General features: G+C 42.4%; 1 protein-coding gene across 2 annotated transcripts; it reads left to right on the top strand.

Moving 5' to 3' along the window:
* The first annotated feature begins 444 nt into the window (after nucleotides 1–444).
* On the top strand, nucleotides 445–15,718 carry CPOX (coproporphyrinogen oxidase). Of its 2 annotated transcripts, XM_053311341.1 has the most exons (7): nucleotides 486–1,113; nucleotides 4,070–4,213; nucleotides 6,157–6,267; nucleotides 7,467–7,608; nucleotides 8,923–9,141; nucleotides 10,527–10,631; nucleotides 12,013–15,718. In XM_053311341.1, exons 1-7 carry the CDS (start codon nucleotides 636–638, stop codon nucleotides 12,098–12,100), a joined length of 1,287 nt encoding a protein of 428 aa, XP_053167316.1. In that variant the 5' UTR covers nucleotides 486–635; the 3' UTR covers nucleotides 12,101–15,718. The 2 variants fall into 2 exon arrangements, with proteins under 2 accessions (XP_053167317.1, XP_053167316.1); XM_053311342.1 differs by lacking the exon at nucleotides 12,013–15,718 and having other exon boundaries at nucleotides 445–1,113; nucleotides 8,923–9,153.
* The last annotated feature ends 239 nt before the right edge of the window (nucleotides 15,719–15,957 follow it).

Raw genomic sequence — 15,957 nt, 5'->3', positions numbered from 1 at the left:
TTCTTTCTTCTAACCCTTATTTCCTCAATCCCCACCCAGGAAACATGGGGCCCTCGTTGGTTCGCCTGGATAAATGCTTCGTCCGGACAACTGAGTCACCTCTCAGCACAACAATTTAAAGTCTGCTGCGTGACACAGTATTTATCGGGGTGGGACTCCATGTACTCTAGTATGGTCTTAGATACGTGGTGCTGCAGCACAACGCTCTACATCTTTATGCTGAAATTAAGAGCCACTAAGTTAAAGGAGACCGCCTCCGCATCAGCTGCAAGGTAACATTCATCTTAGGCAACGCTGTGAGGTCCCACGCCCTTTGCCCCCTTCCTTTCTCCTACGTGCCTTAAGCCCATACTCGATGGATTGAGTAACGAGCTCGTTCCACTTCTGGGGAACTGTATTCCGCTCCTCAAACTCGCCAGCGCCGCCCGCCCGCCTTGGAAGCTGGGAGTTGTGGTCTGAACGTCTCCCGGCAGCGACACGCGTGGCTGACGAGGGGACTACATTTCCCAACAGCCTTTGCCCTGCACTGCCCCGCCATCTGTCGCGGCTGCGGCGAGGGGGTGTGTGTGAGCTGCTGCTCTGTCAGAACCGGCGGCGGCGGTGTGGGTGCCCGCTCGCCGGTGGCCGCTCTTGTTATGTCCCGTCTGCTGCGCGGGGTTTGCGCCGTGGGCCCGCGGGGAATGCCGCAAGGCCCCGGGCCCCGCTGCTGCAGGAGTTTCTCCTCAGGCGAGTGGGAGCCGCCACCTCCGGGAAGAGGCGACTGGGCTGGCCGTCGGCGGTGGTCGGCGCTAGCCTGGGCTGCGGGCGGCGCGGTGGCGGCGGTCGTGGCGGGGCTGGGGCTGGCCCGGCAGGCGGAGATGAAACAGCAGCAGGCGCACTGGCAGCCCCGGGGAGAGCCCGCCGTGGCGGCGGCAGAGGACGAGCTGGCGCGCCGCTGCGAGCGCTTCATGGCGCCCCCGGTGAGCGGGCTGCGCGAGCTGCGGGAGCAGCGCGGGGAAATGCGGGGCCGCATGGAGCTGCTCATCATGGAGACGCAGAGCCAGGTGTGCCGCGCCCTGGCCCAGGTCGACCGCGGGGCCGCCTTCACCGTGGACCGCTGGGAGAGGAAGGAAGGTAGGTAACCGAGGGAGGGGAAGGCGAGTCCTCCTCCCCGCCTAGCGCCATCACCTTTGTCCTCCGTCCGGGGTCGTGAGACCGGGCTGCGCCTTTCCTGGCTGCCCTCCAGGACTGGAGTCTATTAGGTTTGTAATCCGCTCGTGTGCGCCCTTCCCGAGCAGTAGTGGCTCCCACACTGTGGGTGGGCTGCCTTCGGAATGGAGATGCACACTGTGCATCTTCATTCTGATTCATTAATAAGAAGACCCACGGCGGGGTACACTGCTCGGTGAGGCCGCGCTGGATCGCGAACACCTTGAATGTATCTCTCTCCACTATACCTTGGAAAACTCTAGGCGGCTCACACACACCAAAACAAAACCATAGAGGGGCTAGCTTGGATTAGAAACTCCCCCTACACCCCCGCCCCGTTTCACCTGTCAGCACATGCTGACAGGGTTGAAGGACTTGGAGTGGGCTCTTATGGTAGGTTGGTTTAAAAGTACTGAGCTGTGCTAAGAGTCCCGGAGTATGTGCCCTGTATGTATAATTGGCCGAACTGGTGTATGGTGCAACAGTGACAGGGGGGTAGGCTGTATATGCATTGGAGCTGCCACAGTATAGGAATGTGTAAGGGTGGAAAGTTTCAAGCTGAAGATTAGTTGCTCCTTCATGCCCCTCAATAGGCTTGTCATACTTAACAGTTTGGGAAGTTAGAGTGCCCCCCCCCCAACCTTCCAACTCTTTGCTGTGTGTTTGGGAGTGAATTCTAATCCGTTTGCAATTGTGACTGCTGAGCCAGGATGCAGTAGCTATTATGTAGTACAAAGACAGCACTTTAAAGACTGCCATAAGTTTTGGTGGACTACAGTCCTGTTCACCAAATGCATGAAGTGTCATCCTCAGTAGGCAGATCACAAGGCCGGCCCCTAGCATTTCCACTGGCTTGATACCTGGTTGGAATTTCTCTTGATTCTCCCCCCCCCCCGCCCCCCGCTTTGTATATATCCCTGTCTGCCTATTGGGAAGAACACTTGGTGCATCAGAAATGGAATGTTGATCATTAAGGTTCATGCTACAGTACATTTGTTAGTTTCTAAGGTGCAACAAGACTCCTCATAATTTGCTGCTATAGACTAACATGGTTATCCCACTAGAGTATAAGAACACAGTCTTTGTGTATATGTGGTGAAAAATGTAAAATAAGGACATCACAAGTGGGAAGCAGGCTCAAAATAACTTATATTTAGCACCCATGTAGTTCATGTTCTCTATGTGAGATAAGGACTGGGCATTTATAAGAGTCTGTGAACAAGATGACTCAGCCTTCCATCCTTCCGAGGTCGGTAAAATGAGTACCCAGAATGTTGGGGGCAATATGCTAAATCATTGTAAACCGCTTAGAGAGCTTCCAGCTATAGAGCAGTATATAAATGTAAGTGCTATTGCTATTGCTAAGATGGAAATCCCATAGGAATCTGTGTGAGTGCTATATAGTACTGGAGCTGTTGAGTGATGTCCCCTATAGTAGTACAGAGAATGTATTAACTCCCTAAAGGAATGCACGCAGGGGCAGAAGATTAACAAAAGGGTCAGCAGGATGCCTTGCCCAATGGAGGTCCAATCCAGACTTCTCCCAAAGCACTGTGGAAAATCATCTGGGAAGTATGTGCATTTAGAATATTTTGGATAATATTTCTAATAGATACCATAACGTTAGCTATATAATATACAATTTTCTATTGGTGTGTGTAGACCCCACAAAAGTTAACTTGCACTTCCACATATCTTAGTAATATTTATCTGGGAGTACTGGAGTGGAGATGTTGCCAAACCTGTAACATGTGGTGATTAAGTAATGGGAGCAGAAGGGTTATGGAGGTTATGATTGTTTCAATTTGCTGTTTCTAGAGGCAAAATATCCTGAAATGATTCTGCATCAGTTCAACAACTGGGTGTTGACTTTCATGATAAGAATTCCTCTGCTCATGGCAGGACTTTGTGTGACAGCCCTGTTTTGTGTGCATGTGTGAGGCAGGAAGGATAAGTAAGGAGGATCCCGCTTTGAGGTCCTATCTATTCATAACAGATAATGGAGAGCTCCACCTCTTTAAAGAAGAAATGTGGAAGTGCAGGTTAACTTTTGTGGGGTCTACACACACCAATAGAACATTGTATATTATATAGCTAACGTTATGGTATCTATTAGAAATATTATCCAAAATATTCTAAATGCACATACTTCCCAGATGGTTTTCCACAGTGCTTTGGGAGAAGTCTGGATTGGACCTCCATTGGGCAAGGCATCCTGCTGACCCTTTTGTTAATCTTCTGTACTACTATAGGGGACATCACTCAACAGCTCCAGTACTATATAGCACTCACACAGATTCCTATGGGATTTTCATCTTGTACACAGACTCCTATAAATGCCATAATAAATGTATTAACTCCCTAAAGGAATGCACACAGGGGCAGAAGATACACATTTATTATGGGAGGAAGATAGATGAAACCGTGTGTGTGTGTGTGTGTGTGTGTGTGTACACACACACACACACACATATTTATTTATTTATTTATTTCCTGAAATCAAGAGAGCTGACCATTTGAATGTTTCTGCTTACATGAGTAGCAGGTGACTCTGAATACAGTCTTGCAGTAAATGTCTGAAACCTCCAGGGTTTCAAACCAGTTTATTTCCCATCTCTTCCGGGAGATACCAGGGACTGAACCTGGCACTCACTGCATGTGCTCTAGTATCACCGTGCTACACTCCTTCCCTGCCATCATCATCAAATCCTTTCTTCTTCTTCTTCCTCCATGAGCAATTCTACCAATTGTCTAGGCTTATTACTGGAGATACAAGACTCTGGGTAACTATCTTTATGAGCAGGTTTTATTCGAATAGCAGGTGCTACTATTTAAAACCTGGCTAACAGCAGGAAAAAACTCTAATTCTGGTATTTAACAGGTGGTGGAGGCATTAGCTGTGTACTTCAGGATGGTGAAATCTTTGAGAAGGCTGGAGTCAATGTTTCTGTAGTTTTTGGGAACCTTTCTGAAGAAGCAGCACAGCAGATGAGAAGCAGGGGAAAAGTTCTGAAGGCTAAAAATGGTAAGGCTTCTTTCTTGAAATGTGCTGAATCAAAACAATAATCGAACAAATGTCCAGCTTCCTGTTTCTCACACTAGCCAGCCAAGTGCTTCCAGGAAGTTCACAATCAGTGCTTTACAGCTTTAGGAACATATATTGTATATCTTCTAAAAAAAATTCAGCCCACAGTTGCTCTGACCAGAGGCATATCTAGGGAAAATAGCGCCTAGGGCAAGCACTGAATTGTGCCCCCTGTCCAAACATCTGACACCCATCTTTCAGATAACTTTACCATAATAATAGCTCAAAAATACAAGGCAAGCTTGTTAATCTTTTAGTATTTCAAAAACTATTTAGCAGTGGACGTAACCAGACCAAAAAAATGCTGGAAAACTACAAATTTCAGTATGCTGGGGCTCATGAAATACCCAAAAACTATGTAGAGGTATACATGGAAAACTAAACAGAAGTGCCTGTCTAATTCTTTACTATGCATTGTAGCATCACTATTACATAAGCTGTAAAAATAAATGGAGATTTTGACTTTTCCCAGATACTCTGAAAATAATTAAAGTATATGCAGAGTAAACTGTGTCACTGCTTGGAATATATTCTAGTATTTCAGAAAGACAGTTAAAATGAGAGAAAGAGAGCAAGAAACTCCCAGTGGGCCTTAATACTAAGGATTTCACACTGATTCAAAGACAAACTCACCATTAATAGTCATATTATTAAGACATCACATTTAACTCACTTATAACAAGAAGCAAAGTAAGAGGAAATGAATACAATCCTAGCTCATAAGCTTCAGCTCACTATTCACAAGCCCTGATTCTCTGTACATAGTGCCAAACTAAATATGTGTACAATGACTTATATTATATTGTATTAATTTTTTGTAACTTGTAGCCCCTTCGGGGGGCTTCCTAAAGGCCGTGGGGGGGGGTCTGCAAAGGTCCCCCCTCCCCCTGCTGGCCTCTAGGGCCTCACAGGGACCATTTGAGCATGTGTGGTGGCCATTTTTTATTTTTATTTCTTTTAATGGACGCTGAAAACAAAATGACCACTGTGCATGCTCAAATGGCCTCTGTGAATCCTGGCATGGCCTAGGGCCTCACAGATGCCATTTGAACATGTGTGGTGGCCATTTTGTTTTCAGCAGCCATTAAAAAAAAAACAAATTTTAGAGAATGGCACCCCCTTCAAGTGCTGCCCGGGGCATGTGCCCTGCCTGCCCCACCCTAGATACACCCCTGGCTCTGACTGTGTAGAGAGCCAGTTGTTTGTAGCCTCTAGGACACAGTGAGCCAAGTGGTGTTGTGCTGCTGCAAATGCTTGGGAATCCATAGTGTAGCCACAACATTTGGCTCACTCTGGCTGCAGTTTGCAAACAACCAGTACTCTGCATGACTAGAACTGCTATAAGATGAGGGTGTTAACTGGTTCCCGAGAAGCTGTTTATGAGAACCCACCCATGTGGGTTAGAGAGTGTGGACCCACTAATGTTGTCGGACTGAAAGCTGTGAGGTTTCCTACTGCAGCCACCAGAATTAGGTTTCTGCCTACTCTCTAAAAAGCTATGCATCTTGGTCTCTTTCCAAAATCGAAACTCCTTACTGTCAGCAAGGAAAAGACATGAAATCCAGAATGCTTGCATTCTTTAGTCCAGTTCTCCATTTGTCTAATGTCTTTTGATAGGTATATCATAAATCCCTTTAGTTTGGTTTCTCCAGCTCTCTGTGTAACATGTTCTTTTATTATTAAGTAAGCCAATACTATCTTACCAATACAACTTAAGTAAGAATTCATTTTTTAATTAGGAGGTCGCAGGTTCAGGTGCATTGCTTTGTGAGATGCAAGTTACTGAATCGGAGGCACAGTTAGGGCGCTTTTAGCCTTAAAAAAACATGCATAATGTTCCTATTACTAAGATTTCTCTTTTTCTTTTTTCTTTGGTCATTTAGGAAAGCTACCTTTTTGTGCAATGGGAGTAAGTTCTGTAATTCATCCAAAGAACCCTTATGTTCCTACTATACACTTCAACTACAGATACTTTGAAATTGAGGAGGCAGATGGTAAGAGCTGTAATGATCCAGAATAGAGGAGAGTGTGTGTCTGAATTATTCTTACACAAACATTAGAAAGAGATGATCTTGTGCCGCAACCGTGGATTAAGAATTGTTCTAGGGTTCTCTGCGATCTGTCAAAACCCTTTATGTAGCATTTCTCAAGGTAATCAGTAGTACTATGAATCTCTACAGTATTAGGCTGTCATCTGTCCCATAAATTTGAGGAAAGCTAACCCAGATAGCCATTTGGAGAGGCAATAAAGAGGGGACTAATATCTGTAAAATCCCTTTTACGGGATTTTACGGGAGCCCTTTTATGGCTCTCCAAACAGGTTCGAACACCAGTGGGGGTTCAAAGTCCGAGGCCTGGGGGTAGGGTGCCACTTTAAGGCAGTGGAGGGTGTACTTCCAGTCTGGCCACTTCTGGCCGAAGAGGGGGAAGGGGCGGTAGGGAGTACACTGCCGCCCCGAAGGCTTTTACAGGCAACAAGTGCTGGCGGGGGGAAAGTGGGGGGAGGGCTAAGTGCACCCTCCCCTGTCCTTAAAGTGGCACCCCCTCCTGGCCTCAAGCCACCCCCTCCCGGTTCCGTGCATATCCTTAATAGCCATCAAGATGATCAAGCATTTTGGTTCCACTGCGTGTTCTGGCATGTATGCATCCGCTGAAACTGTGGCATGCCTTGGTGACATGCCTTTTATCTGAAGTTAAGTTTTTTACCTCCTCCCAACAGATTGTGAGAAATTTGCAGAGATAGGTTTCTGTGCCTTTTGGGTTAGGGTTTATCTAAATTCTCAGTATTGTTTCAGTTCCTGGTTAGCTGTTGGGTGGTGGCTGCTGGGTGGTAAAGATGTTTAAGGTGTTTCCTCTGATACAAAGACAGCATATTGTTGATTAAAAGGTACATGAGGTACATCCCTGACAACTCTATGTAAAGCTTAGAATGTATCTATGATGAGCACAGTGGCTATTTAAAGCAGTAACTGATGATGTAAACTTCTTAGCCTCTCTAAATACCAATAGAATAAGAAGAAAAGTTATTTTAAGTCTGAATTGATACATTCAGACTTGCTCAAATTCTAAGCCAGCAGTTTGATGCTAGACTAGTCTCTCTCTGAAGTTCCTTTGTTGAAGAATGGAGACTTTAAGATCAGCAGCAGAATGCCCTCGTTTCATAAGTAATAGGCAAATGCTTTGTTTTCTGTAGGTACAAAACATTGGTGGTTTGGTGGTGGAACAGACCTCACTCCAACTTACTTGAACAAAGAGGATGCTGTTCACTTTCACAAAACTCTGAAGGAAGCGTGTGATGAGCATAATCCAGAGCTGTACCCTAAGTTTAAGAAATGGTATGCAGCAAGCCTTAATCAAAACTTTGCTAAGGAAAGATGCAATTGTCATAAAACATCTTGGAATTTTTATCCTGTATTTTTAAGCCTGCCTCTTATTTCACAAATCGGTATTGTGAATGAGGATAGTCCTTCAGAACTAACTTACACGTGAGAGTTCTCGGTGAATATCAGCTATGGATTTGTCTTGGTCCAGTGAAGAAAATACCTGAAGTATCTATGAAAGTCTAAGATTTGTTGCTTAAATCTGCCCTGTGTTTCAGCAATTGCTTTAAAATCAGGGGACCAAATCATGCAGTGCCATGTTAATAAGGAATTCATGTAATCTAGCTTCCCTCCATATATATTAGCCTCTGTAAAAAGGGGATAGGTGCTGTTCACTGGTAACACAAGTGGTAGTGGCTGGAAACAGTTTCCAAGCACAATTGCTGTGCCTTTGTCTTGTCTAGCGCTGCTGGCATGGATAACTTTTCGGCTACTATTATGCCTGCTTGTTCATCATGAACTTAGTTCCATTCGTTTCCTATTCATTGTGGCAATGGCTGCTCTTCCCTAAGCAAATGTGTGAGTGCTTCTCCCAAAAGCTTGTGAGAAGCTTCTTGCAGAGACAGCTTTCTGCATTGTTTGCCTTCTCTAGATTCTCAGCATTATTTCAGTTTCTGGTTAACTGAGAGGTATGGTGGCTAAAGTTTTCAGTTATGTTTCTGAGGCATCTGCTCTGAGATTAAATCACTATTAAAATATAGTGACAGAAAATCAACTAAGAATTCTTATTCTCCATAGAAGGGACTTTACTTGTTGTAGAAGCTTGTGATATCAAACTATTAGTGCTTTCTCTGAAACATATTTTATGCTCAGTTTCCCAGGTTCCAGAACACATGACTTAAAATTTATTCCTTATAACGTTTTTTTAAAAAGCATAGTTTGTATGTCCACCATGGCTAGCATGTGCAGTCGCTTGCTTGTTGCTGTGCAGCATTTCCCTGTTGGAATTGACCGGAGAGATTTTACTTAAAAATGAAAAAGACCTTCCTGTAACATAGAAGGTGAAAGTTGTGGGCCTGTGCTCTTTAAAATATTTTTGTTTTAAAGAGTGCATAGCAGTGTATTTCAAAGCCTGGGCAAAAGGTTTCTGTTTTGCCTAAACGCTGGTTTTACACCTAAGGCTTTTTACCAAAGGAAGAAGCATTTGCCACTTGATGATGTCTGATTCTTTGTGTTTTATTAGCATAATATCCTCTCCAATATACATTTTGGGGATTTTAGACTTCTGTATTTGTGTCAAATATACGACTTGGGTTGTTGGTGTTCCAGGTGTGATGATTATTTCTACATCAAGCACCGTGGAGAACGGCGAGGGATTGGAGGCATATTTTTTGACGATCTAGACTCTCCTTCGAAAGAAGAAGTCTTTCAGTTTGTCCAGAGCTGTGCCAAAGCCATTGTGCCTTGCTACATTCCCATTGTAAAGAAACACTGCCATGATAAGTTCACACCAGAGGAAAAGTTGTGGCAGCAGATTCGTAGAGGGAGGTGAGTGATGAGGTACAAAGCCTTCAAAGTATCTGGGAAGTTGGGAGGTTTGTCAGAGGGCAATGCCACAGAAGAAAAGAGGATGGTTAGTGGGAAAGGCATCCTGAGGAAAAGTCCCCTTCACTAGAAAACTGTGAAAGTAATCTAGTATAAGTGAAAATTTCCTCTGTGGTATAAGGATGCTATTTTAGTGCAGAGGAGGCCTTTGTAGCTGTCTTGGATGTTGAAATGACAAAATTAAGCCAAGAGCTCAAAGTAGTTTTCAGTCTATTGTAGCTAGGCTTTTAAGTGCGTGCTTAAGTCCATTCAGTCTACATGTTTGGAAACCCTCCTTTTGCAAGCTGAATGCTTTTTTGTGCTTCCTTTTGTTTCATTCATTATTGTGCAGATGCTGGAGTCAGTCACAGACTGTTGTTCTCTGATCTAAAACAAATGAAAATCCACTTTCATTTGCAACAGTCTTTTTTGGGGCAGTTCTTTATGTTGCTGGTGTATTCCAGGATTCTGTGCAAGCATCGAAATCTGATATTGGGTGCAGAATTCAGTTGTTTGAGAGCCTTGGCTAAAAATGACTGCCTGTGAAGACAGGCTTAAAAATGTGTGAGTGGTGCCTAGAACAGGGACTGATCAAGATTTTCATGTTCCTCCAGGACTGGGCTTCAGTGATCTGTGTAGCTCGTGGCCATTCTCTGTGATTAATAAAACTGAAAAAAATTAGACAGATTAAGGAAACCAGTGAAAATATATGTAATTGTTCCTAGTTGTTATATTTAATAACAGCTCTGTTGGAAAAACTAACATACTAGCTGGGAATTCTCCAGCAGGAGCTAGAATGTTAATTACAAAATATTGGAGAAAAGCAGAACTATAGCCTGTAGATGTATTTTGTAGGAAAAGACAAGTCATGTTTATGATGAAATTGACAGTAATTTTGAAAGGGATTATGGGCCAACACTAAACTCTTGTTTAAACAACATGGGGAAAGTTTGGTACTTGATATCTCACAGAATTGTTGCATACAGAAATTTCTGTTACTATCTTGACTCAAGCAATTGTATTGGTTTAACACATTTATATACCACCTGCAATTAGGTCTCAAGCCAGTTTACAATTGATTACAAACCCTAAACATTAAAACCAACAGTTAAAACAAATGAAATCTGACAAGTCTATATTAGTATTTATATGTGTGTATTTGTATTTTTAAAATAAAAAGAATGTACCTAGTTATCCAAGTTTAAGATAGTAACTTCCTTTTCACAAAGACCTGGGTTTCCATGGCTCAGTGTCTTGGTTTTTAGGGCAGGATATAAGTACCCCTGATGCTATGATAGTAAACTGCTTCTGTTTCTAGCCTATTCCCCCACACTGTGTTCTCCCAACAGGTATGTAGAATTCAATCTTGTATATGACAGAGGTACAAAGTTTGGTCTTGCGACACCAGGATCTAGAATTGAAAGTATACTTATGTCTCTGCCACTCACTGCTAGGTAAGAGCATAACGGATCTCTCCGGTGTTCCTTGGTAGGTTCTGTTGGTTTTTGTTGTAATTGACACCATTACGGTGGCATTAAAAGCAGGGGTCTGATCCAACTCTAAATGCATGCAACTAATCTTGTGAAGTGAGTAGTGGCTTTGATGGGAGGATGCACCTTCCCATCCATACAAGCGGCATATTTTGCTAGTTTAATTGACCCAGTTGAGCATTGCAATATGGTTTGCTTTGACATCTGTTAGCATAAACATGATTCTACATATGAATCATTTTTGCTGAATTGGGGTGAACAATATATTGTGTTAGCTCTGAGGGCTTTTTAGTTACACACACAAGTCATTGTGATGACTAGTGCAAGGATGCTGTGCAAAGTCAATCACCTCTGTTCTTGTGCTAACAGAAGATGTTGCACTGCCTGTAACACAACGTGGGGCAATAGCTAATTATTGCACAGCACATTTCATAATCTCATATTTGCCCTGGTAAAGATCTTCCACTAGTAGTTGTACAACAGAGTGGAATAGTACAAGCCACTTAGAGGCACGTATTTTCTTGCATTTTACAAGTGCAACACTAATCTGGATCCTGCCCATTGTTCCTAAGAAAAAGGACACATTATTATTGATATGATTGTTATAGAAAAATTGGTATTGGCAACAGTTTGGAAGTGGAACAAGACAAATCGGGGTATGCCGAGAAATGGGGGGGAAGAGATAGAAATTCTCTTTCCCAGCACAGTAGCATGAAACTACTGAGCTCAGAGGCTAAATATGTCACTTTTTGCTCACCTAATTCACTGCTGTAGCACATTTGCCTCATGGCTCATGTCCCAGACCCAATCAATCAATCTTTTATTATGGTCCTTGACCAGCACATATCCCAGACCCTAATTTCACTACTTATTCCAGGAACATTAGGGGCTGTGCCTCCTTTACTGCTTAAAGAGTCAGTTATTTAGTGCTTTTCCCCAATCCTGTTAAAGCCCCATCCCAGACTTTTAGCTTCAAAGAGGTGGGAGCCTCTGAAAGCTCATAGAATCTTGAAAGCAGTAGAGTCGATCACTTCCAAATGACTGAGGCTCATGGTGTGGGGCTTGATCCAGAGTACCAGAAACTGTCTAGTATGGACAGTGCCTCCTTAAAGTAATATCTGAGTAAAAGAGAAAATGAGAGAAGAAATCATCCATGGATCCTATTCATGAATAGGACAAACAAAACATAACAGTAAATGTTTGGTAAGTTATCAAAATAATGAAACTGTATTGTCTAGTTCATACCTTCTGTTTGATATGTGGAAGTAAGTGTTATAGTTTTCAGTTTTAAAATACTGAAGTGAGAAAAAACTGACAGCTGTTTTTCTGCTGCTGTTGTATACAGATGGGAATATATGCACGCGCCTCCAGTGGATTCCAGAGAAGCAGAAATCCTAGAAGTCTTACGCAATCCAAAAGACTGGGTACACTGACAGAGTATGGCTGTGCCCTATCAGCCATGATGGAAGAATATGAACTCCTGCTTGCTCTTCAAACTGTCGTCATGTGACAGTTGACTTCTGTCTACTTACTCTCTTATCATGTGCCTTAGAAATAGTGTTACATTTTGTCATATGTACATGTTCACTATAAAAGCCACAAGCTGCCACATTTACAGTTTCTTTGTGGGGGATTCACTGGCCATTTGTATCGGTATGTTACTGCTGACGTGTAAAGGGCTTGGTGAAAGTGACAACAGGACTAGCTGAGGTGTACTCAAAACATTGTCAGTGCAGATTGATAGCAAATGCCGTGAGCTGCTTAGATGCAAAGCCTTTTTTCAGATCTAGCAGTTATTCTGGGGACCTATCCTTATTTACCCTGCTAACTGATGCAATATTTACAGGATGTTTTCACCTGTTTCAGCAAATAAACTGCCTGTTGGTCATTGTCACACCTCTTCAAATTCAGTTTCTGATCTGTTGAATCATGTATTAAATTGAGTTGGTCACCTATTTCACCTGTGATAATTTGAATATATTGTGTGACAAAATTCTGCAGTAAAGACATTGTAAAGGAAATTCTTCAGCTTGTTGAGCATCTTGCTGGGTAATTTATCTCTGTGAACCATGGTAGCACAGTTCAGCCTCAGAAAGCTTAGGAACAGGAGTCTGTAACCATTCACAAATTGTCTTGACTCTGTATGAGATATTTTGATCTGAGGTGGTCCTTTCCAGTTTTCTTGGCTTGGAGCACTTTCAGTATCTGGCACAGAATTGTTTTGCACCTGCAGAATTAGCTTTTGTTAGAAGTAGTTTTCTATTGGCCTGGAAAGTCCTGGCAAAGTAAAGTAGCCGGGATGTGCATGAAATGGATTTTGTGTTTTGTTCCAAGCTCGAAACAAAGACAGCTGAAACATTTTGTCGAAACAGTGTTCGACTTGGTTGTTTCAACAGAACAAAACTTGAAATGTTTTGGGTGTTTCAGCCATAGGGAACAATGGGGAAACTCAAAACAACCCATTGTTCCCCATGGTAACTCCTGGGAACATCAAATTGGGTTGGGTGGTAGGACATAATGGGTGCTACCTACCACACAAACCACAAAAGAAATGGGCAAGCAGGTGATTTTTAACAAATTTTTAACTTTTCCTCAAAACCTCCCTAGCATTGGCCAAAAAAGAATTGCTGACCCACAATCCACTGCCAGCCGCAGTGCTTGAAACAGCCCCTTTATTAAAAGGGTATTTTGTTTCGAGCTCAAAACACGCCAAATGGCGCATTTCAAGTCAAAATGTTTTGCATATCCCTATAAAGTAGGCCTGGAAAGTAAATGCTGTACTTGTTAACACTCCAGCTTTATTACGCAGTTTAACTGAATATATAGGGAGAATATTCCAAACCTGCACCTTCAGAGATAGCACTTCTGACACCTCGCCACTGACTGTCGGCACAATATCTATGGATAAAGGCAAGTTTAGCTGCTTGTAAGATGTCTTCATTGCTACTGCAGTGAATTTACATCTAAACTATATATGCACAAATGCATGGTGTGTTTCCACAAATACAAGTAGAATGGGAGCTTATTTAACCACTAAGGCCTGCACTGTCCTGATTAAATGTTTGAGCCCTGTCACCTATGAATCTTTAATCTAGAACAGGCTTTCCTGCAGTGGTGGATTTCTTGGCTTTCAAGACCTGAAGTGCACAAATGTTGGGAGTGCAGGACAGGGAAAACTTGGACCAGTTTCACAAGCTACAGGGTTTTTTAAAATTCCACCTGTAAATCAAATGAAAAAGCTGCATTGACTAGAATGAGCACATTCAATTTTAAGATTCTTTTTAATTTTCTGATCTTTTTTTAACATTCACAAGTGATTCCTTCAAAATCAAAAGGAATTTTTAATGATGCTTTGTAAGCACCCATAGAAATGTGAGGTGGGGGAAATAAACTGATCTATGTGAGTGGTCAAAATGCACTGTAAGGATTGTATGGTAGAGCTCTCTCCAGGGAAACGGAACTTCTGAAGAAGTGTCAAACATTTAGGAATCTAGCACAAGGGCAAAAACAAAAAAACAACCCTTTGACAAAGCACACTTATGAGCAAAGGATTCTCTGATTTTTATCTCAGGTTTATTGAAATTATAATTTTCAGTTGCAGCTCTTTCATCATGAATGGTTTATTCAAAACCTTGGAGTCTACATATGGAAATACCCTGTGGTATATTCTAGCACTTATTGGGTTGTACTGAAGATAACTGAGGTTGGCTGTCTTTTAAAATCAGAAATTCTAGATAGGTGACATTAACTTTTTCATAGGTATTCAGAATATCAAAACAGCTTTCAACTCTCCTCTGTAGAATCCAGGAGTAAAAGTTAAGATTTCTGGAAATTTTGAAGCCATTTGCACCTGGGGGGCGGGTGGGGGAGGTTCTCCCCCACCCAACCTGGAAATTTTGGGAAAACTGAAATATATACAATATGGTTGATAAATACTGCATAGATTTCCGATTTTACATTGGCACATGAGGTTTTTTTGTACTGTTTGGTATATGTACAACATTGACAATTATAAATGCCTTAATTTATTCCTACAATAGTTACAAATCCAGTGCTAGAGATGGATCTGCAAGCTACTGCACAGATTTATGTAACTGTCAGTAGCCCCACTGAACTCAAGTGTGACACTTCTGAGTAAATATGCATACGATATTTCTCTCTGAGCTTCATTGATTAAGAAAATTAAGCATTTACATGAAGCGAGCTTTTAAAATCTTGCACATTTTAGTTTGTTCCTTAACTGTATCTGTGTGTATCTTCAAACATTCCTCCCTTTCTTTCACTGGAGAGCATGGGGGAGTCTGAAGCAAGGAAGAAGCAAGAAGAGCTGGAAGACTGTGTTAGTTAAAAGAGGAAGTTGGTGGCAAGACCTCTTCATGATTTGTCTGAAGATGTCTCAACAGCTGATTTCCCGCCTGCCACCCAGTATTGTGTCCTAAGAGTGGCTGCATTAATTCAAATGCAGTAACAGTGCTATTAGCACTGGCATTGACTGTCTTTTTAATCCGAGAGATTTGCAGCAGCATTGATTGGCTATGACCGTTTAAAAACACTTAAAAAAAATTTCATCATGCTGAAATTTTCCCAAGTTTTCCATTTTGTTTTTTCTCATGCAAGGCCTGACACATTATGGCAGATCCAGATCCCTTGAAAAGTCCATAATGCTGGGGAAAACTGAAGGAAAGAGAAGAGGATGACCAGCAGCAAGGTGGATAGACTTGATTACGACAGCAATGAATGTACCACTGAGAGACCTTAAAGGCCAAGTTGAAGACAGATCATCCTGGAGATAATCTATGCTATGCGGTCGCTAAGAGTCCACACCAACTTGATGGCACTTAATCAATCAAAGGCCTGCTAGCAAGGGAATGGGTTTTCTACTCGGAACTTCTTTTTCCTGGGCCTTCTAAACTCTACCAGAAGGCTGAAAAACAACATTTATTCTGTGCGATTGCAAAGTGCTGTTGACTTGTATGTTCTGTTTGCTAGTGGGGCTTATTCTTCTCAACTGTGAAATGGAAACTGAATAAAGTGGCTGGGGCTACAAATTAGTCTTGTGGTGTTTAATTTTCCTTCAGGCTGCAGGAATCTGCAGCCTGGTAATTATTTCTGGTAATTATTATGGCAATCAATGCAAAACTAGTTTTTCTTGTGGGAGTCACATTCCATTTATAAAATGAATTTTGTTTTTGTAGCTGCTGAATTCCAAAGAGTTAGATGTATAGTGCTCTCAGTCACAAAGGCTTGGGATGGGTAAACGGGCAGAAAAATGCCACTATTAAGTGTCCTT

The sequence above is a fragment of the Hemicordylus capensis genome, chromosome 3 (assembly GCF_027244095.1).
Source record: "Hemicordylus capensis ecotype Gifberg chromosome 3, rHemCap1.1.pri, whole genome shotgun sequence".
In the NCBI taxonomy this organism is placed as follows: domain Eukaryota; kingdom Metazoa; phylum Chordata; class Lepidosauria; order Squamata; family Cordylidae; genus Hemicordylus; species Hemicordylus capensis.
This window is presented reverse-complemented; position numbering and strand designations above follow the sequence as displayed.

Excerpts from the sequence above, each read along its gene's own strand:
- CPOX (XM_053311341.1), top strand. The coding sequence starts at position 636 with ATGTCCCGTCTGCTGCGCGGGGTTTGCGCCGTGGGCCCGCGGGGAATG. Across the intron at positions 6,268-7,466 it reads TGAAATTGAGGAGGCAGATG|GTACAAAACATTGGTGGTTT; the intron begins GTAAGAGCTGTA and ends TGTTTTCTGTAG. Across the intron at positions 7,609-8,922 it reads TACCCTAAGTTTAAGAAATG|GTGTGATGATTATTTCTACA; the intron begins GTATGCAGCAAG and ends TTGGTGTTCCAG.